At 37.3% G+C, this 24,186-nt stretch overlaps 1 protein-coding gene across 1 annotated transcript in view; it reads left to right on the plus strand.

Annotated features, from left to right (window-relative positions):
• The window catches only part of LOC115692627 (protein PIR), a 32,015-nt gene that overhangs the window by 1,546 nt on the left and 6,283 nt on the right, over positions 1–24,186 (plus strand). The window contains exons 5-22 of the mRNA XM_056309359.1: positions 282–401; positions 480–550; positions 763–855; positions 2,637–2,706; positions 2,839–2,903; positions 3,126–3,321; positions 3,538–3,696; positions 5,539–5,625; positions 5,719–5,934; positions 6,684–6,895; positions 7,531–7,678; positions 8,129–8,297; positions 10,991–11,067; positions 13,500–13,670; positions 15,179–15,255; positions 15,332–15,434; positions 16,170–16,289; positions 16,385–16,528. Coding sequence (XP_056165334.1) covers positions 282–401; positions 480–550; positions 763–855; positions 2,637–2,706; positions 2,839–2,903; positions 3,126–3,321; positions 3,538–3,696; positions 5,539–5,625; positions 5,719–5,934; positions 6,684–6,895; positions 7,531–7,678; positions 8,129–8,297; positions 10,991–11,067; positions 13,500–13,670; positions 15,179–15,255; positions 15,332–15,434; positions 16,170–16,289; positions 16,385–16,528 — 2,298 coding nt within the window. The remainder of the gene's footprint in view (positions 1–281; positions 402–479; positions 551–762; positions 856–2,636; positions 2,707–2,838; positions 2,904–3,125; positions 3,322–3,537; positions 3,697–5,538; positions 5,626–5,718; positions 5,935–6,683; positions 6,896–7,530; positions 7,679–8,128; positions 8,298–10,990; positions 11,068–13,499; positions 13,671–15,178; positions 15,256–15,331; positions 15,435–16,169; positions 16,290–16,384; positions 16,529–24,186) is intronic.

Here is a 24,186-nt window from a genome sequence, read left to right on the forward strand (position 1 = left end):
CTCAACTTAGTTTACTGTTAATCTACTCCAACCCCCCGCACCCCCCCCTCCCCCCCAACCAAAAAAAAAAAAAAAACAGGAAGAAAGAAGCTTGCAAAAAACCTATATATCATGGAAATGAACTTTGGGGACTTGTAATTGACATAAATACATTTTCTAACTACTGGATGATACTTTAAACAAGTCCCACATTTGTACTGTCTTTTGCAATTGAAGATAATAGTTAGCTTATGCTCTAGACAGAACTTGTTAAAGACAATCAATGTTGTAATAACATGCAGCTTCCTGAGTCTATGAAGCATAGTCAAGCTGACTTGTATATGGAGACATACCAAGTTCTTGACCTGGAGATGAGTCGACTCCGTGAAATTCAACGGTGGCAATCATCAGCTGCGTCTAAAGTATAACAATTTCTGCCTCACTTGTGGTTGGCTTCACTTGCATATTCCACAGTGTATAACTCTTAAGTTTTAATGCAGCTAGCAGCTGATATGCAGCGTTTTTCCAGGCCAGAGCGACGCATTAATGGCCCCACCATAACTCATCTCTGGTTTTATTTGAATTCCCTCTTTCTTTTACATCTATTCATCCTTTCCTGTCGTCTTTTTGAAGTTGTTTGTTCCAATGTTCAGCAGACATCCTCTACCATAAATGTTGAATATACTGTAAATTGTAGTTCACTTACATATGGAGACCTACCGTTGATATTTTTTGGCAGTTATATGCAGTGGACTGTAACACTTTTTCCGTTGCTTACAATAGGTCTATGTTGAAGTTACTTGATATCTTGGTACAACTTGATCATCTAAAAAATGCAAAAGCAAGCATACCGAATGATTTTTCTTGGTATAAGAGGTACGGCAACTGATTGTTACCTGATGTTGGTGCTAAGTTTAATTAAATTATGCTTGACATTTGGCTTAGCTCTCTCTCTCTCTCTCTCTCTCTCTCATGCTTGTCTGCTTAACTTTTGGATACTTATTAGGCTTATCTCTGTTCATTCTTGTTACCCAAGTCGTGTTTTTCTTGAGGATTCTATTGATAATTGAATTTTTTATGGACCCGTGTTTTCCTGGTTGGACAAAACTTCCTCTTCCCTCCTTGTGATCGGTGGGTTAATGCAAATCACTGCATGCATAGTTAATTATTACCTAAACAAACAGTATCTTCATCAGACCACCACCATATCAACTACTTGGCCTTTGAGCTCTGTAATCAACTTCCTCACCATCGATAGAGCCCACGCTATCCGAATCTAGGCAGATCTGGATATTGAACTCGCTGATTAGCTGCTAGGAGATTGATGGATGGTGAGAGAGAGAGAGAGAGAGAGAGAGAGAGAGAGAGAGAGCTGACGGAGGAGAAAAGAGGTGACGGTGATGGTGGGAGAGTTGTTGGTGCACTGAGTAGGTGGGGGGCATTGCAGAAGGGAATGGTAGTGGGGGGCTGCTGATGGCATTGAGGTTAGAGGAAAGACATGGAGATGGAGAGGAGAGAGAGGGGGGCTGACGGATTGTATAAAGTAATTTGGTGTGTGTTTTTTAAGTTAAAGTTAAATGCGCGTGACAGTAAACTGACCAATAAAAAGTTGGGTCAGAGGAATTTTCCTCCAACCTAGCTCATTATTGGTATTGTTGACAGTTTTTGGTTTGTATAAGGTCCCTTAATGCACATGCACATTTCTAGGACAAAATTTTTCTGAGGTGATTGTTATAGACATACCAATTTTATTTTTCATTTTTCATTTTTTTAGAAGATCATTACAAGAATACGCCATATAAATGGGAAAAGTGCACATGAAGTCCTAAACCTTGTGTATGTAATGTAATTATGTCCTAAATCTTTGAGTTAGTTCAATTAAGTTCCATAATTTTTCAAAAAGTGCAATCAAGTCCTTGGTTCAGTGTTGTGGTGCAATTTTCCCAGCCAAAAATATTAAATATCTAACCTCTGTCAATTACTTTAGTAGATTACATTCCTTGCTATTATACAGAGAACTCCAGCCTCCGAAACTTTAAATTGGCAATGATTAACTTTAGTATCTGCCATCCCTAGAGTAAGCATACTAGAGATGGTTAGGCCATGAAATATAGAATTGGTCAAAAGTGGAAGTGGGTGAATGGTTTAACAGTTCACTAGTAAAATATAAATTCTCATACCTTTCATAACATTCTTATAATATATATGCCTTTGCAATCTAGTATAACTTAGTTTAAGAGGTAATAGTAATGGTTGAAGTGGCTTAAAGTAGTGTTTGTTGTTTTGTGCTTCTAGCAAAACTAAGTAGATTCAATACAAAACCAATTGATGGTTAATTCGGCGATGATGTTCATTTGCTAGAAACATCAATTTTAGAAATGATGCTTTTGTGCATTTTGATTTTATGGCAAAGCTACGAGCATGATTGACATGAAAGTTAAAAATTGGAAGTTTTACTGAAGTCTTTGTAGTTTGAATTTTGACCTCTCATTTTTCTACCGAGCGTCATTTCATAAAAATACTGGACTAGAGAATACCCGTGAATATATGCATCTTTTGACATCTTTGACATGCAAATTACATTCCAGAGACATCTCTTCTTGTTTGCTTTAGAATTTAGATGAATATCTTCCTCTTGGCTATTCTCAAATTTTCAGGACTTTCACACAAGTCAGCATTCAATGGCAAGATGTTGACACAATGAGGGAGGAGTTGGATGATTTGCAGGTACACAATAGTTTGCTCCAAAGCAGGAAATGCTGGCATTACACTGATTAAAAGTCTTGGATGTCAACTTTGTTGCTCCTCATGCATGTTTGCTTCTCCTAACCGGGACTTCGTGCAATCCATTTGTCACAGATTTTCTTAAGCACAAGATGGGCCATCTTATTGAACTTGCACGTCGAGATGTTTCGGGTGAACAAGTATCCTGTCCGTATGACAACTGAATGCACTTATTCTGTATGAAAGAAAATTAATGTGATGTATAAGAACATATGCATTCTCATATATGTATTCTGTCCTTACATCGTTATGCTGCTGATTGATTGCCGGCAACACCAAAATGTGATTTGCCCCATCAGCTTACTTTTAAATGGTAGTACTATGCATATCTGATTATTTTTGAGGTCCTTAACTCTGACAAGTGTGGAAGATATTCTACAAGTTCTTATTGTTTTTGCTGTTGAGTCATTGGAATTGGATTTTGCTCTTCTTTTTCCTGAGCGGCATATTCTTCTACGAGTTCTGCCCGTCCTAGTTGTGCTGGCAACATCATCCGAGAAGGACAGTGAATCACTGTACAAAAGGGTTAAGATTAACAGACTGATCAATATATTTAAGGTACATTCTCATAATGTTTTTTTACTTTGCAATGAATAGTAAAATTTCAGGACAAAGCAGAACCATGCGATCATCAATAAAATGTTTATTCACTAGAATAGGAGTGGTAAATGTGCATTAGTTATAAATTTTTCATCTAAGATCGTTGATAATTATTCTAAATTAGTTCTTCCAGTGTGGTTGAAATGATTAATTTTATCATTTCTGTCTTGGCAGAATGATCCGGTAATTCCTGCATTTCCAGACCTTCATCTTTCTCCGGCTGCAATACTGAAAGAATTGTCAAGTTACTTCCAAAAGTTTTCTTCTCAAACTCGTCTTCTCACTCTTCCAGCGCCACATGAGCTCCCTCCGAGGGAAGCACAAGAATATCCTGTCTACCTATTTTAAAGTTGCAATATACTTTTTTGAGTGTTACAATCTTGTTCTCATAGTACTAGCGAACTGATAAGATAACTTGGTCGCATAGAAATCAAAGAGCATTAGTCAGTGAATGCTGCCTTTACACTATCTAATAGGGATTACTACATTAGTCACTCTACTGATATTCTGTTATCTTTAGGTACAGGGGAGATGCTTTATTGGTTTGAATTCAGTTCGGTTAACTCTTATAGGTTTAAGTACTGGGTCTGAGAAAATGAAAATATACGAACCCTCATTTTACATGCAAAAAATTCGTGTAGAATCTAAGCTTTCAATTTTTCAGTTACCTGGAAGATTTTCTTTATCCATTTTGTTCATAGAAGTCATACTTCCAGTTCCGGGGCAATATCTATACATACACGACTGCGGAATGAGATGGTGATATGCAAATGTGGCTTGATAAAACTTTGAATGTATCTTCCCCGTACTCTTTTGATTAAAATGCTAAGATCTTTACATCCTTTCTGCTGAGGCTTTTCAATGACTTTGCCTTTTGTTTCTTTTAGATGTACAAAGTCAGCTTGCCCATCATGAGGTAGATCAATATCTAACCTACTCGTTAAGAACTATATAAAAAAAGGTTTAAAACTACTATAAATGGGTAGCTGAGTGTTAGAAAGTCCAACCCAAAAGCTTAAGCTATTAGGTGGAGGGAGACCACATGAATATAAAGAGCATTTAGGACCCGTTGTCAATTGATGCGGGATAATTCTTCAACACCCCCACTCACGTGCAGGCTAGATTACAAGTAGCACGTGAAATTTTGACATCACACATTCACATGAAATTTTTACCACGCACATTCGCGAAAGGGATATCATTGGCTCTGATATCATGTTAGAAAGTCCAACCCAAAAGCTTAAGCTATTAGGTGGAGGGAGACCACATGAATATAAAGAGCATTTAGGACCCGTTGTCAATCGATGTGGGATAATTCTTCAACACTGAGCACAATAAGAGATACCATTTTACATAGGAATACATCATGATGCATCTATTATTGCACGGTTGATAGTAAAATCTTTTGCACTTTCTGATTCAGAATTTTAAGTTTTCAGGATTCATGAAAGACTATTCTGCTTTGAGTGCTTTTCACATAATCACCGAACTTCTGTTTATTTCATTGGTTGCGGTTACTCTTTTTTGTCATCTACCAATCATCACTCCATACCCATTGGAAAAACCTGACTAAAAGCTGCAATGGCACCCAGAGAGGAGTCTCCTCCCCTAGAATAAAGTGCCTTGTCATGTCTCCCCTTGTGATTTTGAGTCTTCTTGACAAAGTATTGCATGAGATATATTGGTTATACAAGTATCCTACCTGAACTTAGGCCTTTTCTATTTGTGCAGAATGGGACCTAGGTATAGACTGAGGCGATAGACCTTACTAGAGCAATACATCTTAGATTTAACCTTTGGACAGATAAATGTTGTATGTACTGGTGAGCATCATTTTCACCATAGGGTCATAGATAAAACTACCAACTGGCAGAATTGTCCTATAATATCGACTCTCAAGTCTTATATTGTTATCATAATTGTGTTCTGACTCCACAAAGTCTGGTGTCATCAATAAATTACAGCATGTCAATTTTATAATAGGAGAGTTGGCCACCCAATTTCACTGATATCTGCATTGTGGCAGCACTAGTGTTGCCAGAGCTTGGGCAATAATAAAACAATGTCATGCACTGTTCAAAAATTTTCTTTCTTCTTTCAAGGAAAAAATTGTTAGAAAATAATATCATCCTGCCAACTTGCTGTGATAACTCCTTGACATAGGCCACTTATCAGCGCCAGTATCTGATTGTTAATCACATTGGAGCCATTCGTGCTGAGCATGATGATTTCTCAATTCGTTTTGCTTCATCTGTGAATCAGGTATTCTTCTTCATACATATGCAGATGGATAGTTTCTCTACTTGCTTAAGGTGCAAATTTTGATTTAAATTCTGCTTGTCTATGTTTTGCTAGCTTTTGTTGTTGAAGTCAACAGAAAGCGCCGATGCTGAATGGTGCAAAGAGGTAAAGGGGAATGTGTATGATATGGTAGTGGAAGGATTTCAGCTCTTAAGCAGATGGACTACACGTATATGGGAACAATGTGCATGGAAATTTTCTCGGCCCTGCAAGGATGCGGTTTCACTAGAAGCAAATGAACCTTTAGGATCATGTTCTGACTATGAAAAGGTACTATATCTAGTGGTTGGAGCATTATCATTATTATGGAGTTCCTGTTAGTCTGCATTTTGTTTTATTTGCTCCCTTCTCTGCAGAGATAGCTGCTAATATTGGTCAGTGGGTAGGAGACTATTGGCTTCACTTGCGGCTGAATGTATAAAGCCTTGTCCAGCTAACTTTTCTTCTATTTGATCACTAAAATTAAAATTTCGTTAAGGAGGGCCACAAGACTTCAACCCATGAACAAACTGAAGCGTTCAGAAAAAAAAAATCATGAAGATGAGAGATTCATCAATGTTAATTAAACCCTGTGTGCCAAATCTACCTAGCGATATACTAAAAAAATGTACAGCATGTCTCAAGCCGACTATTTTATTAAGTCAACAAATTGTCAACCTCCTTTTCCAGCTGGATAACAGTATCAAATCAGATTCTCATCATCAAGGTGAAGTTACCCTTCCATTTGTCCGTTCTAGTGGCACTTTCCTGTTTCAGTCACATAGTAGGAAAATAACCTTTTGTTGAGTTGATGCTAGTTTTGTAAAGAACCAAACCAAGTTGATCCAGCTGCTGGGTGTGTTCAACCTTGATAGTGTTAATTTTTCTTCGAGGCTCTTCTAAAGTTGAGAACAGCCTAGTCTTGGACCTTGACCTGTTTAGCTTTAACTTTTGGTCACTGTTAACTTATGCAGCTGAGAGTGATGATAAACTGTAAACATATTGCTTCATGATAGTGCATATCTGGAATTACATTGCAGGTAGTTCGGTATAATTATAGTGCAGAGGAAAGAAAAGCTCTGGTTGAACTTGTTAGCTACATAAAGAGCACTGCTGCGATGATGCAAAGATGTGATACATTGGTAGCTGATGCTTTATGGGAAACCATACATGCCGAGGTACAAGATTTCGTGCAGAACACTCTAGCCACCATGTTGCGAACAACATTTCGAAAGAAGAAGGACCTATCAAGGTGAACATTTGAGGAGTTCTTGATTGGTACTTTTGGGAAAATTTTGCTCCTCAGGCTTGTTAAGTGCATGGACATAAGGAAATTTCGAGTTTTTTTACTTTTGAATAAGAGATGCTTCTATTTGCTTGTGATTTCCTTTTCTCCCCGTAATTTGCCAAGCTAATCAAGGCTAGCTTTTCCATGTCTATATGGGAAGGGAGGTTGATTTGTATTAGACAATTTTATAGTTTCTCTGAGAAATGTCCGTATGGTCAATTGATAAACAGGAAAATATGGAAGTTTCAAAGGATTGGTTGGCTGAGTGTGCAATATAGTATCGATGTCTTAATTTTTATTTCATACCCCGAGTAGAAAGCATATCATCTGTGAACAAAATATACAAATATGTGTAGAGCTTTGAAACAAACATAGAGGTTACTGTGGTCATGGAAATTGGACAAGTTGTCAAAAGCTCAGCTATCAGTATTTCCGTAACTTTTTGATGTCATCCTTTATGACATCACTATGTTGTCATATGTATTCCTAGATGACTTGTGAAATTGTTATTTTGCTCGATTATATAAGGTTCTTATTTATGCTTTGCTGAAATATCCTTCTGTTCTCATCCTTTATTTTGTCTAATTTTTATTTGATAGGATTCTCTCAGACATGCGAACTCTTTCAGCAGACTGGATGGCAAACACAAGCAAGTCCGAGCCAGACTTACAATCGCTACAGCCTGGAGGTGAAGAAAGCAAAGGGAACTTTTTCTGTCCAAGGCCAGTGGCACCAACGGCTTCTCAGGTTTTTCTAAAGCTTTAATCTTTCTCCATTTGTATTATTAATTTGGTGGTTATTCCTTTGTCCCATTTTTTCAGCTTTTGCAGTTATATATATTGATTTATTTGAGTTACTATATTCTCTTTCTTTATGTTTCAGCATGTCATGTATACTTTCTGCTTTGTATTCTTTATATTTGCACATGTGTGTATCTGCATGCATGCGTTTATGTCTGTATCTATCTTATGCTGCCATGTGCGAAGACACTTTGCGCTGAACCTTACAATGTTCTGTAAAGCTCAGTAGTAGCTTAGGGTTACAGGTATGAATCCACTTGAGAAACGTGCACTGGGTTGTGTAGTGTGCATTAAACCACTGTTAAATGGTATTAGATGGGTCATTAATCAATTTGCTGCTTGTATATGCAGTTGGTAGAGGATGAGTTTTCTAATTTCCCGATGTCACGTTTTTCAGGTCCATTGCCTGCAATTCTTAATCTATGAGGTTGTTTCTGGTGGTAATCTTAGGAAGCCTGGGGGACTCTTTGGTAACAGTGGTTCTGAGATCCCTGTCAATGACATGAAACAGTTGGAGACATTTTTTTACAAGCTTAGCTTTTTCCTGCATATATTGGACTATACAGGTACCATTTCATCTTGTAGGCTTTGTGCTTGATTTTTGTTCATGGTTGTCAACATTTTAATAATCTGATGGTAAAAGAACTAATCAATGATCTGGCTGGCAATTCTACCAGTTTAATTGCGGCTTCAATCGCATTGTATCAGAGCTTATTCATTTCATCCAGATAGATGTGCTCAAGATCTGTTGTCTCCTATTTTCAGCATGTCTTTTTAATGTATTTTACTTTCCTATAATCCCTCGCAATTTATTGTTTCAAGCTATGGACCGTCACTTTGGGAAACGTAATGCCTTAAGAGGTGTTCAATGCAGACTGGAAGACTGTCTCACTAACTTCAACTTTACCTCTATAAAGTTGCTAAGAAGCACATGCTGTCATGAGTAATGGGCAGATCAATTCTGTTTTTCAATTTTGAAATGAACACAATTCACTGTTGATATATATATATATATCTAGAGAGAGAGAGAGAGAGAGAGAGAGAGACTATCTATGTATGGTTTTTTAGACAATAAATATTGCACAATCGTTTAAATAATTTAAATAAGTTGAAAATAATCACGTAAAGAATCTAAATTTGTCTATACATTGTTTATATAAACAACAAAAAGTTGTATAATGTTTTCTGAAACTTTAGCCTTGAGAAAAAAGTCTCTTTTGTTTAGTACAATTAAATAGTTTCCTCCAGAATCTTGAAAGATATGTTGTATGCTAATTTGATCACGTAGCTTTAACTTTTCTAAAATGTAGATGCTAAATATTAACAAATGTGAAATATAATATGGAAAATATTCTTTTGACTTGTTAAAATGATAAAATGTCATCCAGATACCAAATAAGATAATTAAATTGTTTTAGTTATTAAGTTGTTCAGACTAAAGCCTTGATGATATATCCATTTACTCATGTTGCTGTTCAATATATTCCATTCTTGACCAGAGGTCAGAAAAAATAGGAGGTGAGAAGATGAATTATATTTGCCTAAAATGGAATACACCATTGGTTCCAAAGCGAGCCGCAAACATATGTTTCGGTTTTCTTGTTTTAGTACTATTTTTAGACAAACAGTTCAATTGCTGGTTCGATTGGACTGTATTAGAGCTCATGCATTTCATCTACAATTTGATGTGCTCAAGATCTTTTTGTCTTTTCTCCTTTCCTCTTTAGTGCATCTTACTTTGCTATAATCCCACGCATTCTAATATGTCAAACTATAGGGCATTTGTCACTTTGTGAAAATAGTGTATGTTAGAAAGTCCAACATAAAAGCTTAAGCTTCTAAATGAAGGCGTGGTTTAATATTTATGTTAGAAAGTTTAAGCTAATAGGTAGAGTAGACCACATGAATATAAAGAGCAGTTATGATCCGATGTCAATTGATGTAGGATGATACTTCAACAACTCAATTATTCTAATACTCCCCTCACTCTTAGTCTGGTCTTTTTGCCTAGTACTAACTGTGGACACATGACCTGTTGTCAATCGATGTGGGATAATACTTCAACAATTTAATTATTCTAACACTTCACCTCACGCTTAGTCTGATCTTTTTGCCTAGTACTAAGCATGGATATATTTCATTGGGGAGGCAAATTTGGCCTAGACAGATTTGAACTCAGGACCTTCTGCTTTGATGTGAGATTTTGGTGGGATCACTGTCAACTGTTCTAAAAGCTTAAGCTGTTAGGTGGAGGGAGACCACATGGATATTAAGAGCATTTAGAACCCATTATCAAGCGATGTGGGAAAATACTTCAACACCCCTCTCATGTGCAGACCGGATTACGAGCTGCCCGTGGAATTTTGACCACGGCACGTGGAATTTGACTAATGGGGGGTGGAGACACGTTCACGAAAGGGATAGACTGGCTTTGATACCATGTTAGAAAGTCCAACTCAAAAGCTTAAGCTGTTAGATGAAGGTGTTGTTTAATATTTAATTATTCTAATAGTGTATAAGAGGAGTTTAATGCAGACTAGAAGACTGTCTCACTAACTTCAACTTTACCTTCCCTAAAATTATATCACTGATCTCAACAACCAGCATCCCACAGTTTCACTAGCGGATGAAGTGGATCAGTATTGTGAAAGGAGAAGCTGCATTAGTGGTAGAGCTATACACTTTATTTCTTTGGCCGAAGTAGAATTTTATACTTGCTAGGTGAGAAACTAATGCTTCTATAGGATAGAGAATGCCTCTTGGTCCGGAGTATTTATCTCATGCAAATGTAATAACCACATTGTTTTCCTCTTTCTTTCTAATATCATTTTTATTATAACGGTTGTTGCTGTTGTTTGGATAACCACATCAATCGCATGGTCAATGTGTAATCCAAATTTTGACCCTTAACTGGCTTTCTAATTTCACAATAAGATTTCTAATTGCGCTTCCGGTGTGGGCAAGCCATAACCACTGATTATTGCTTCCATCAAAGGTAGTTGGTTAGAAGAAGACAGAAGGAAATGAATGTCCTTTGTTGATCGTTCCTTTTTCCCCTCTGTTAACCGTTTCATTTTTTGGATTCCCTAGCTCTATTGATGACATTTGTGTGATTTCATTCACTTATGGACATGTCAGTATTTCTTTGGACAAATCAACTTTATTTAACAGTTATCAGCAATAATTGTCTACTTGTATTGCTGTAAACAATTCACAGGAAGCATTTGGACAAATTTAACTTATTATTGTTGTGCTGCAGCGACATTGGTGACTCTGAGTGATCTTGGTTTTCTCTGGTTTAGAGAGTTTTACTTGGAGTCTTCTCGTGTTATTCAGGTAAAGTGACAACTTGTGGACACTGGAACATATTTCTCGTGCATTCTCACACTAGAATATCATCCTTGTGCATCTCTGATAGGGAACCGACGGTGAAATCTGAGATCAGGGGATTGTTTTTGGGTCATGAGTTGTGAGAACTTGCTTTGTCTTTTCTTGGTTGGATGTTTATGCTCTCAGAGTTGGTCAAGAAGGTCGCACTACATGCCTTATAATGAAGACAGTCCCTGCAAATAGCAACTATTTATTGATCAAGAAAAACTTTGTTGCAATCATGGTTTCTATGAACTCTGTGTCAGAAGATCAACTTTACAATTTTGAAACAAATATTGTAATATTCTGACTTCAAATACAAGATTTGATGCCTGCAGAGTCCTGTATTTATCTCCGGAAGATACAGAGAAACGGCTCCCTAAATATCTTGAAACGAGACGTTTCTAGTACCATTGTCACATGAGCAGTTGACCTAGTGTATTAGTTGTAATTTATCTGTTAGGAACCAGAGGCCAGACTTTTTACATCATTTTGTCAGTTTGCTTAAGAGAAGAAGTTGCTCCATCATCTCTTCACATCTATTCCTGGATTCTACCAGTAATTAACTGGATTCTTGAACATGGGAATTATGAGTGCAGTCAAATATGGACATGAGTCTTTTATTGACTTTTTTTTGGTTTTGTGAGGTGGATGTACTTATGAAACTCTTCAGAAAAAAAAATTAAAACTTGAATTTGTTAAAATAGATGTTTTTTTCTTGGTCTGTCCTACTCTAACTCTCCCCTCTCTCTCTCTCAGACTTTTACTCTGCTTTCTTGTTAGATAGATGGTTAACATAATTCAAATTCTCACAAGAGTCTTACCTTGGATCTCCATCAGTCTTTACCTATAACTCCTTTGACAAATGCATAAAAAGTGGAAGTTTGCATGTAGGCCCTTACGTATAATACAAAGATCTTTCTAGTTCTGGCTTGAGAGTTTGACAGCAGCGGGAGTTTTCCAGACATTGTTGGATTTGGAGTGGAATGAACTTTTTATCGATTTTATTGTATGATGGTACTTTTGTCGCTTCATTGACTACATTATTTTGTATTTGGGAAACTTTTTGTTAACTGGAAATTGGGGTGAATAGACTAGTAATGGATAAGGTGCAATGTCGTAGAAGGATCCATCAAGCCAACTTCGCTCACCGAGCAAAGGCTTAATTATTGTTACTTGGTTCTCAAATAAAACCCAATCTAGGCACCTTTTATTATATGTCAAGCTAGAGAGTACTTGTAACCAGACTGAACACCGAATGGCTGAAACTGTCAAGAGAATCTTCTATCTCGATTGGAATCATTAATCAAAGGACTGCCTAAGTTATAAAGGAAACTGAGCAAGTTTGTTAGTTATTCCTGAGCTTTAGATATCTAGTGATACTTATTGTTACTGAAAAAAAATATTACTTAAATAGGTACCTACTTGCTTAGTTGGTAAAGAACTAGGGTTCAATTTCATCTTGAATGTGATTAACATATAAAAGAAAGGAAAGGTCCCTTGCAATTCAGCAGCCTCTTTAATGAAAAGACAAGCAGAGGAAATTGAAACAGAATATAATTTTCACATGCTAGTATTCTTTTGATGGATGATTGGTAGATCAACTGTGAGGTTCCTGTCTAACGTGCAACATTTGCTGACACAATATGTGCTATTTTAGAATGAATTGATATCAGTTTATTTACATCTTGTTTCTAATATAATTACTTTAAAGCTAGGACTGTGTTAAAGTGGCTGCCTAAAGTATTGACACAGTTTGCCTAGGGGACCACTGTTCGAAATATAGTGGACAAGATCTGTAAATATGTCATTGATTCAATAATATACCTGGAGTCACGATAAATACATGCGTAGGTGCAAAGACATACTTGCGTAGAGAGACATTTATATGCATGGATTTTCAGTAGCTTTAATAAAAAATAATTACAGATGAGCTGCAATTGCTCGGCCAAAGCAATCCGAATAATTCCAGTGGAAAGTGGGCATGTCCCTGCTTCAAATTACAGCGGTTGTTCCACATATGTTGGACCAGATTTTTCAGATTGTTTTGCATTGCTCTTTACATTGGTAGGATACTGTGGTCAGAGCAAACTATCTAATGATATTACTTCAAGAATTATTTACCCATAGTTGTTATAGTGGGAGAAAATTGGCTAAGTAAATGGAAAGACTAATTCTGTCTTTCCTCATTTCTATATGGTAACAAAATAGGCATCAAATTAATGTACATCACTATAAGTAATGCTATTTTGAAATGCTTCATGGAAAACAAAGCATGCAGTACATTGCAAAGATAGATCTTCTCCATGAAGACGTTTTTATGTTCCGACTTTAACCATCCCTTGTTTCTCATTCTGCTATCCTCTGCACCAATTCCTTATGTCTTTTTGCTTTTGCAGTTTCCTATTGAATGCTCTCTTCCCTGGATGCTGGTGGATCACGTATTAGAGTCTCACAATTCTGGACTTCTTGAAAGTGTCCTGATGCCTTTGGACATCTATAATGATTCAGCTCAGCAGGCATTGGTTGTCTTGAAACAACGGTTCCTCTATGATGAAATTGAAGCTGAGGTGTGTTGACTTCTTGATCTCGAACTGTGAAGCTGTGGCATTCGTTCACTAATTTATGCTTGAGTGTTTGGATTGTCTTCCATAGCAGCATTATAGGATTTATGTAAGCTTTGAATCTGTCAAGCAGCTTCAAATACCAAGGTTTTTCACATTTTTGTTTTCGTATTGTGACAATCAAATGGTTACCAATCAGTATGTCATGCCATAGAGAGACAATTTAAGATTACTGTTATTTTAGGGTTTGAAAAAAGTTTAGAAAGGAAGAGGGAATTTGTCTTGATTTGGTAGAACTAAAATTGGTTCAGCTATGTCCTTAGCTAATTCAACTTTCCATATTGCCTGTTTGTCTTGACCCTTATGCAGCTTAGACTGACATAATAGAATAAGCACAGAAATTAAAAATCTTTCTTGCAGCCACTTGACCTATCAAAACTGCACCTTAGAATCACATTGCTTCAGGAGGGTAGATATAGTTTGTAATCTTTTTGTAAACTGATACATGTGCTGAAGAAAATTCGTGTGTTCTTGGAACATGCAATCTCTTTCATGTCTTATGAACTGCTTTCCCCACTGTAAGAATTGAGCTACTATGGCTTGGAGAACTTCCCATACTTGAATTTGAAAGCTTATACTGTTCTGTAGGAGCTTTAGTACAACCGATAATTGCTTAAAGAACATTCCATCAGTGTTATTATGCAATTTACACTTCCTTGATGGAAGTGATTACTTTAAAAGTTTGCCACTATTGCTGGCAAATGTTATCATGGCCGCACCTTGCAGTGCTTTTATTAGTATCAAAAGAAAAAAAAAACCTTGTAAAATAGACGGCCATACCTTTAGCATTACGTACAGACAATGGTTAGGTACAATATGCATTGCACCAATAGAACAAGAGAGTCATGATCACAATTAGCAGAGAATAAAGGACAGCTTAAAGAAAGTACTACATAATGGAATGTGAAGCAAAAGTTTCCTATTATAGCCTTCCTTTATGCATGACTAACCAAGATTATGCATGGATTGAGAGGACTGAAAAATGTGCATGATACATGGAACTGCTAAACCTCAAAAATCTAGAAATTACTGAGGGTAATATACTGCAAAAGGCGGATGTCAAGATAGGTATTATAACAGTTGAAGCAATTCTCTGTCTTTAATATCTGCAGGTAAACGTTCTTTCTTGCCGTCTTATATGAACGGTCAAGTTGAATGAGAGTTTTCTCATCTCCTTGTTGCTCAGTCTATCCTCTGTTGTGCTATTTCCTAGTTGCTGATTCATACATTTGTCAAGAATTTAAGAACAAGTATATGTTTGACGAAACTTTTTGTTATTGAGAATGCCCTCATTTCTGAAGCCAGTGTCCATAACTAGTTCAGGCCCATCAGGCAACATAAGCCTTGGGTCACCAAGGTTGCAACTATATTGTCATATGTAAAATTGATGACACTGATCGCTTATTTGCTTCATCCGGCTATGTTTTGCTTTTGCTCAATTTCTCCTTTTACAGGTGGACCATTGTTTTGATATATTCGTGTCAAAGCTTTGTGAGAGTATTTTCACATATTACAAGAGTTGGGCAGCAAGGTAAGCAATGTGGTCTCTATCTTGATTACTCAAATACAAATTCTTTACTATTCTTCACTGAAGTCAAATCTTGTAGCGAGCTACTTGATCCATCATTTCTCTTTGCCTTGGATAATGGAGAAAAATTTTCCGTCCAGCCTATGAGGTTTACAACATTACTAAAGATGACAAGAGTAAAGGTCAGTCTCATTCGAATGTCATTATCATGTGCTCTGCATCTTTTTTCCTTCTTGTTGTGGAAATGACGTGTGCTGCCAGTCATTCAAAAGAGCCAGTTACTAGATTTGTCCTGGATTTATATGAGGTTCTTATGCCCAGTACCGAACTACCAATTCTCGTACTAAATCTATACCTTAACTGGTGCTTCCAGTTCAGTAAACGAGCAAGCTCCATCATTGCATTATCCTGTGCATTTTCTATGTAAAGGTCATTCGAAAATGGGCAGGACACGGCATATTCTTTTCTTGGTCTGGGTTCTACAATATTGGATGAATTAGACATGCTGAGATTGTATGAAATGAAAATAGACGGAAAACGCACCTCTATTATGCTGCAAGTTAGAAAATCTCTACCTCGAGCACTGTTTGACCCCCACGAGAATGGTCTTTTTATCCTTTCATTTGCATCACCCAGGGAACAAAACCTTGGATATTTTTAATGTGATTCACATGATGTGTATGTGGTCTGTCCTACAAGTTCAAAAATTAATATATCCTGTGTGAGGTGAATAATTCCTCTTGCAATTGGATATATTGAAAAATCAAAAAACACCCCATTCATGCACTTAAATATAGGTGTACTTATTTTGTCATGTCCATATGTTTCTTTCCTCTTTTTGTCTCTCAAAATAACAATTATTTACTTTTTGAAATTTCTTCCTGCTTCTCTCTCTCCCTCTCTGCTCCCATGTATAGTTGCTTGGAAGGACCGTTGACTTGAGAAGTCTGATTACGGAAAGGCTGAACAAAGTTTTCAGAGAGAATCTCGAGTTTTTGTTTGATCGTTTTGAGTCCCAAGATTTATGTGCAATAGTGGTAAAGTTCTTTTCTTGCTCTTGTCAATCAAGTTTCCAAATTAGGGAGATCCTCAGAGTTTTCATCATTACCTCCATTATTTTCTCTTATTTCAGGAGTTGGATAAGTTGCTGGACGTCTTGAAGCATGCACATGAATTGATATCAAAGGATATCTCGATAGACTCATTTGATCTAATGATGAACGAGATGCTAGAGAACATATCACTTGTTTCATATTCAAGTCGACTTGCCTCTCAGGTTGAATCTCTTCCTTCATTGTTATATTTTTTTATCGTCGAACAAGTGTGCCCTAGGATGCTATTAACTCTGACGTGCGGTAACTCCTATTATTCTTGCCAATTGAGATTGTTTAATATTCTTTTTCTGCTTTGCCATATCCAACGTAGTATTTGCTAATTAAACTTAAGCATGTTCTGCTGTTGTTGTAAATTAACATTGCAAATCTATTTTCGGTCTATCACATTAAGATGTTTACTTTGAATAATAGTGAGTGTGTTGTAATCCTTATTATGGCCAAAGTTATAATTCCTATTACCCCATGTAATAGCTATGTTGCCTGACGTAATATACTACTATTTTGGTATACAGTTATACTTAATCATAACTGTGGATTTTTAGATGGAGAGAAATTCTTATTCTCATTCTCACATTCTGCTACTTTACAGTGTTATATATATAGGCTAATACACAGAAATCCTAACAAACAAAATAGGAAACAAAGCCTATATAGGAGAACAGTTGCAATCCCACGATATGTGGGATTTTACCATAATCAAAAAACTTCCTAAATAGGAAAACCCTACTCCTAACAATCAGTCAGGTTTCCTACATATTTACAGCCGGATAATCTGGCTATTCACAGCTCAACAATAACTGAATTATTTATTTGTAAATAAGAATAATAGTATTATATATATTGTTAAAGTATTGTCCCAAGTTGCTTGACAACGGTTCCTAAAGAGACGTGGTCTCCCTCCACCTATGAGCTTATGCTTTTGGATTGGAGTTTCTAACATGGCATTGGAGCTAGTGTTATCCTTTTTGCAAATGTGCGTGGTCAAAATTCCACATGATTGTGTATAGTCAAAATTCCACGTGCCACTCATAATCCGGCTTGCACGTGAGAGGGGTATTGAAGTATTGTGTCATATCGCTTGACAACAGGTCCTATTCATGTGATCTCCCTCCACCTATCAACTTAAGTTTTTGGGTTGAACTTTCTAACATATATTAATCAATTAATCATCATATTGATCATAATATTGTAGTTATTGTAGTTGTTAAATGCTTTTTCTACTTTGCCATCTCCAACGTACTATTTGCTAATTAAACTTAAGCATGTTTGGTTGTCATTGTAAATATGACATTGCAAGTCTATTTTCGATCTATCACATTAAGATGTTTGCTTTGAACAACAGTGAGTGTGTTGTAATCCTTATTATGGCCAAAGTTATTGTGAGAGGAAAAATTACTTTCTATTATTCAGTAAAGATCAGTATATACATTAGTAATCAGAAACAAATTAGTAATTAGAAACAAAATAAGCCCCAAGGGTCCTAAAGACCACTTTACCTTTATACTTCTAACACTCCCCCTCAAGCTAGAGCATAGATATTAATCATTCCCAGCTTGTTCCAAATATATTCTATCCTCCCACTAACCAGAGGTTTAGTAAAGATGTCTACAAGTTGTTCATTGGTTCGAATGTGACTATGAAGGATCACTCTACTTTGCAACTTCTCTCGAATAAAATGACGGTCAACCTCAATGTGTTTTATTCTTTCATGAAACATAGGGTTGGAAGCGATATGCACTGCAGCTTTATTATCCCACCATAGAGCCATAGACATTGAAGCTTTCAAGCCTAACTTAGTTAATAACTGCTGATTCCACACTAATTCACATGTCACTTGTGTCATGGCTCTATATTCTGACTCAACACTAGAGCGGGCGACAACACTATGTTTTTTAGTCTTCCATGACACCAGATTTCCTCCAACCAAGGTACAATAGCCAGTGGTTGATCTCCCATCATCTAGAGACCCTGTCCAATCAGCATCAGATTATCCTTCAACTCTGTTTGACCATGGTTTTGGTGAACAATTCCTTTCCCTGGAGCCTTCTTTGAGTACCTCAAAATTCGAATGATCGCATCCCAATGAGATGTACTTCAGAAACTGGCTTACCACACTAACTGGAAAGGCAATGTATGGTCGAGTAATTGTGAGATAATTCAACTTAACTACCAGCCTTGTATATCTCTCAGGATTATCAAGAATATTTCTTCCCTCATCAACCGGTTTAACCCTTTGTTCCATGGATGAATCAAGAGTCTTGATCCCAATATACCTGTCTCGGTGAGCAAATCCAGGACATATTTTCGCTGTGACAAATGACAAAATAATTCCTTTCGGTGACTGTGCCACGTCAATTCCTAGGAAATACTTCAACTTTCCTAAGTCCTTAGTTTGAAAGTGTTGCTGAAGATATATCTTTAGTTCAACTATACCAACCAAGTCATCTCCTGTGATAATAATATCATCAACATGCACAATCAAGAATAGCTTGCCTTCCCCTGACTGTTTATAAAAGAAAGAGTGATCATCTCCACTTCCAAATAGTCCGAAAGAAAGTGCAGCCTTAGAAAATCTTCCAAACCACGCCCGTGGGGATTGCCTCAAACCGCACAAAGACTTTTTCAATTTACAAACAAATCCCCTAGACTCCTCTTGAGCAATAAACTCCGGAGGTTGCTCCATGTAAACTTCCTCATGAAGAATACCATGCAAAAAAGCATTCTTGACATCAAGCTGATACAAGTGCTAGTTATGTGTGGCAGCAAAAGAGATCAAAATATGAACAGAAGTATGTCAATAGGAGAAAGTGTTTGGATAGTCAACCCCATACACCTGAGCATACCCTTTTACAACAAGTCAACCCCATACCCCGTACACCAGATTGTGATTGGGATTGACTTTCACTGCATACACCCATCGACAACCAATAGCAGGTTTGATTAACTTGTAGGGCCTTTAATTCTTCTTCCATTGCTGTCATCCAGCCAGAGCTTTGCAATGCCTCAGCTATAGACTTGGGGACACGATATTGTTCAACAATAGATAAAATAGACCGAAAGGAAGGTAAACACAAAAGAATATGAGATGAAGGTTGCAATCGAATGTTGGGTATAAGCACGTGTACCTTTGCGATGAGCAATAGGGACGTCAAGATCATATACAAGAGGAGGGTAAGCTATCGGTGGATCTAGAGGTGAAGATGACATTGTAGTGACAGGAGGAAGGGGGGAGCAGTAGCTACTCGAGGACGTTGAGTATAAAAATAGAGAGGAGGTGGTTCCCCTGTAGACACTGGTGAAACAGCTGGAGCAGTTGACTGAATGGTGGTCACGTGGAAGTCTTCGTCCAACTTAGACAGTTTTCGGAACATTATGATATGGAGTGGATTCAAAGAATGGAATATCGGCATGTATAAAGTATTTTCTCAGTAATGGAGAATAGCAACGATATCCCCTATGAGTATGGGAATAACCCAGAAACACACGCTTGATGGCCTTGGGATCAAGTTTTGATACTCCAGATCGATGATCACGAATTAAACAGACAACAAAAAATACGGGGTGGTAAGACTAACAGTAACTCTTTGGGAAACAAAGTAGAAAATGGAATACCACCTCGCAAAACAGAAAAAGGCATACGATTAATGAAATAGCATGCAGTTAGGACAGCACCAGACCAAAAGGTTTTGAGGACCTTCATCTCAAACAACATTCACCTAGTAACTTCCAATAAATGTCTATTCTTCCTTTCAACGACACCATTTCATTTTGTTGTGGCGTATCATGATAGGAAGATTCATGGATCATACTATGTTGAGTCATAAAGTTAGAAAAGGGTGCAGAAAAGCACTCCTTAGCGTTATTAGAACACAAACTTTAACACATCGAACTGAGTATGAATTTCAAAAATAAGCACAAAATACAGAAAACAATTATGAACGACTTTTCATTAGATATAACCAAGTGACTCTGGAATAGTCATCAACAAAAGTAACAAGGTATCTAAAACCCAAATTGGAAACCACATGACAAGGACCCCAAATATCTTAATGAACTAACAAAAAAGGGGACGCCACTGATTTAATGACTCTAGGCGGGTAACTAACTCGATGTAACTGTCCAAGTTGACATAAATCACACTTTAAACTAGAATGGGACCAAAAACTAGATTCTAACTTCTGAAGACTGTGTGGAGAAAAATGACCAAGATGACAATGGATCCGGTATGGGGATGCAATACTAGAACATGCAATGGAAGGAGTGTCTTCAAGCACATATAGCCCCCTGCCTCACATCCTCTACCATTCGTCTTCTTCGTAGCTAGATCCTGGAAAATACAAGAATCAGGGTAGATTGTTACTGAATACTGAAAGTTTTTGGTTAATTTACTAATAGACATGAGGTTAAATGGAAATTGTGGAAGATAAATAATGAAGGAGTTGGATGAACTGTGCCAACCCCCTGTACATGTGTAGATGAAACGTTGGTTAGGGTAACTGTGGATGAAGATGGAGTAAGAGGAAAATATACTCGAAAGATCTAACATGTGATCGAAAGCCCCTAAATCAATGATCCAAGGATGAGAAGCAGCTGAAAGGCATGCAGTAGTATTACCTATTTGTACCAAAGTAGCAGTGGAAAAAGTAGGCTGTGAAATCTGAACCTGGTTATACCGAGCAAATTCCTCATCAGACATAACAATTACCTTGCCTTCAAAAGAGTCAGTACTAGATGCAGTATTTGCAAACTATTGTTGCTGCCCTGGTTTTCCATTTAACTTGTAGCAAAATTTCTGAATATGACCAGGTTTGCCACGGTAATGACAAGTCCGTGTGGCCCCTGAGCTATTAGTAGACATGTGGGATTGTCCATAAAGATGTGGTTGGACTTGGCCTCTCCCTGTTCTAGTGCCTCGGCCTTCCCCTTCTCTACCACGTCCATTATATCCTCCACGGTTTCCTCCATCACTTCTACCACTACCAATTTGAGACGGGGACACAAGAGCTGAACTATTTACCAGAGGTATGGTGTCTTGAGAAGACTCACGAGATACCCGAAGAACCCAAGCAAACGTATCTGTGAGTGATGCAATAGTCTTTCCTCCAAGAATATGAGACCTAATGTTTTCATAGTCTGGACTGAGACCTCCTAGGAATCCCATTATAGCCAATTGTTCTCTCTGAAAGTGCATTTTCTGGACATTGGCTGAAATAGGGAGAGCAACATTCAACTCCTCATACATCCTCTTAAAATCTTCAAAGTACTGTGTAATAGAACGCCCCTTCCTTTCGGATCGATAAAGCTCATGTGATAGCTCATATATCTGTGACAGGTTATTTTGCCCAGAATAAAATGCATTCAAATATTTCCACGGTTCTTCAACTGTGTCAATTTAAATTACTAGATCAACTATATTACTCTCCATATAATTTAGCATTTGACCAAGAATACGTGCATCGACAACATCCCAAGTTGCATTGTCTCTGGGTTTAGGCTCAATTAAGTGTGTATGCTAATTCCTGGCTGTCAAAGTTGACTCCACAATTTCCATCCATTGATGAAAATTAGCACTACCCTCAAGCTTCTTATCGGTAATTCGATTGGATGAAGAGGAAATCACCTCAGTCATCACAATATTCTTCTTCTTGGGATCGCCCACAGTGTTACTCTTCGCAGGATCAACCATTCTCCAATAATAATAAGAAAACTCTCGCAAAAAATATCCTTCGAGCAACTCAACCGCAACAGTTCAATAGTCCAACACAATTGAAAAATATATCACCACATAAAAGAGTCTCCATGACCTGAACAGCCATTGACATGACAACCCGTTGCTTGAGATGGTACAGTAGCCCACCTCGTTCACAGTAATCAGCAAATATCAATACCTGAAGGCATCCTCGAAAGGTAGAAGCAAGGCTGTCGCATCACTTCAATCACGGCTAGTTTGGATCAGACTGTGCAAGATCCAGCGACTGCCTATCTAGTGACCGACGACTCTAGCAACCGACGAATTGCGTCGGCGATGGGAGTCGCGTGAGGCAACGAACAAGGAAGCGCTAGAGAGAGACACGCTGGTGGAGGCAAACGTGGTGACTGCTGACTGTTCCGGCGAGTGGTCGACGGCGGTGAGTGGCTGTTCTGTCGACTAGGTTTAAGAACCTTGCTCTGATTCCATGTGAGAGAAAATATTATTTTCTATTGTTCAGTAAAGATCAATATAGATCAATATATACATTAGCAACCAGAAACAAAATAAGCCCAAAGGATTCTAAAGACCACTCTACCCTTTATACTTCTAATAGTTATAATTCCTATTGCAGCCAAATCTCTAATAGTTATTGCTGAGATGCTCCTCTTTTCTCCCTCTGACTCCACCGGTAATATAATCTTTGTGTGATGCAATATTTGCGGTTGATGATTATACTTAATTATTTATTTATAAATAATAAAAATATTATTATATATTCTAATAATTATATTGATCATAATATTGTAGCTATTGTAGTTGTTAGAAACTTAATTGGATTGCATATGTTCATATAAAATAGGGTATAGTCATATATATAATAGAGAACCACCCTGTAATGATGGAAGCTGCGGGTTCGAGCCTTGTCAGTCTTGACGAAATCAAATCCAAGAATATAAATATGAAGAATCCCATTTAGTTTTGATAATTATATTTTAATAGTAAAACTACACAGTAATTTAACACTATTGTTCTGGTAATATAATTAGTTATGTTATACATAATTATATATTATACATAATATAGTATGTAACCACCAGCAGGGGTGGCCTGGTGGTAAACGCGCCCACATGCATCCGAGTTGAGGGAGTCAAGTCTAAGCAATGATAAAAATTCTCCTCGGAGCCAGCTTTAACGGATGCTGGTGGTGTTCTCCCAGCTTGTTGATGTGGCTGTGGTGACAGTCTTGTCCACACGAAGAGTAGCTATTGCTCAATCCTAACATTCTGCAGCAATTATGAGACTCTTATGGTCATGCCCAGAGGAAACGCTAGTTGCTTCTCTCCGCCCTTTTCCTTATCAAAAGAATTTAAACATAAATGTTACGTAGTTGATCTACTAGAGATGAGAGAGCTAGGCATATGGCATATTTTATCCCTATTCACAATGTCAAACCAAACGAAGTTACTATTCTGCTACCTAACCCAAAGAGTGCAATAACCATTAGAGCTATATAACATCATAATCAAAATAATTGTTACATTACAACCTTAACCATCACTGCAACCAAATATGCATTTCCTCCTCTATCTGTTGCGGGTCGACGACTCCTTTTTCCCCTTCTTCAAACTCCGATTTGTACTTTTCATAGAGAACTCTCTGATGCAATAGAAGAAGATCCATTTTGCATCATACCTAAGGGATCCGTTCGTTTGGGCCAAAGAAGCAATGTCACTTGATCTCTAGAAAATACATTCAACTTTGACAAATAATATGTAATTTCTGAAACAGTTATAGTAGATAAGATCTCATCTGTCCATTGGTTCAAGGCATATGAATGCTTTATCTCTAGAAAATACGTTCTACTTTGATAATTAAATTGTAATTTCTGAAACAGTTATAGTACATTAGATCTCATCCGTCCATTGGTTCAAGGCATATCACTGCTTTTCATCATCCTGTGAAAAGATTAAACTCGAATAATTATCTGGTCAAGTTCCATAACACATAAATCTTTGGAAGGGGTATGCTATATTTATAAAGCCCGAAGCCAAGATTGATATATGAGAAAGTTATCAGTTGCTAGTTACAATTCTTTGCCCATAACTTCGTATATTAGAAGATCTTGAA

Source organism: Syzygium oleosum, unplaced genomic scaffold (genome assembly GCF_021117445.2).
Source record: "Syzygium oleosum isolate NSW1041296 unplaced genomic scaffold, Sole_v2.1 Sole_v2.03, whole genome shotgun sequence".
Lineage (NCBI taxonomy): Eukaryota > Viridiplantae > Streptophyta > Magnoliopsida > Myrtales > Myrtaceae > Syzygium > Syzygium oleosum.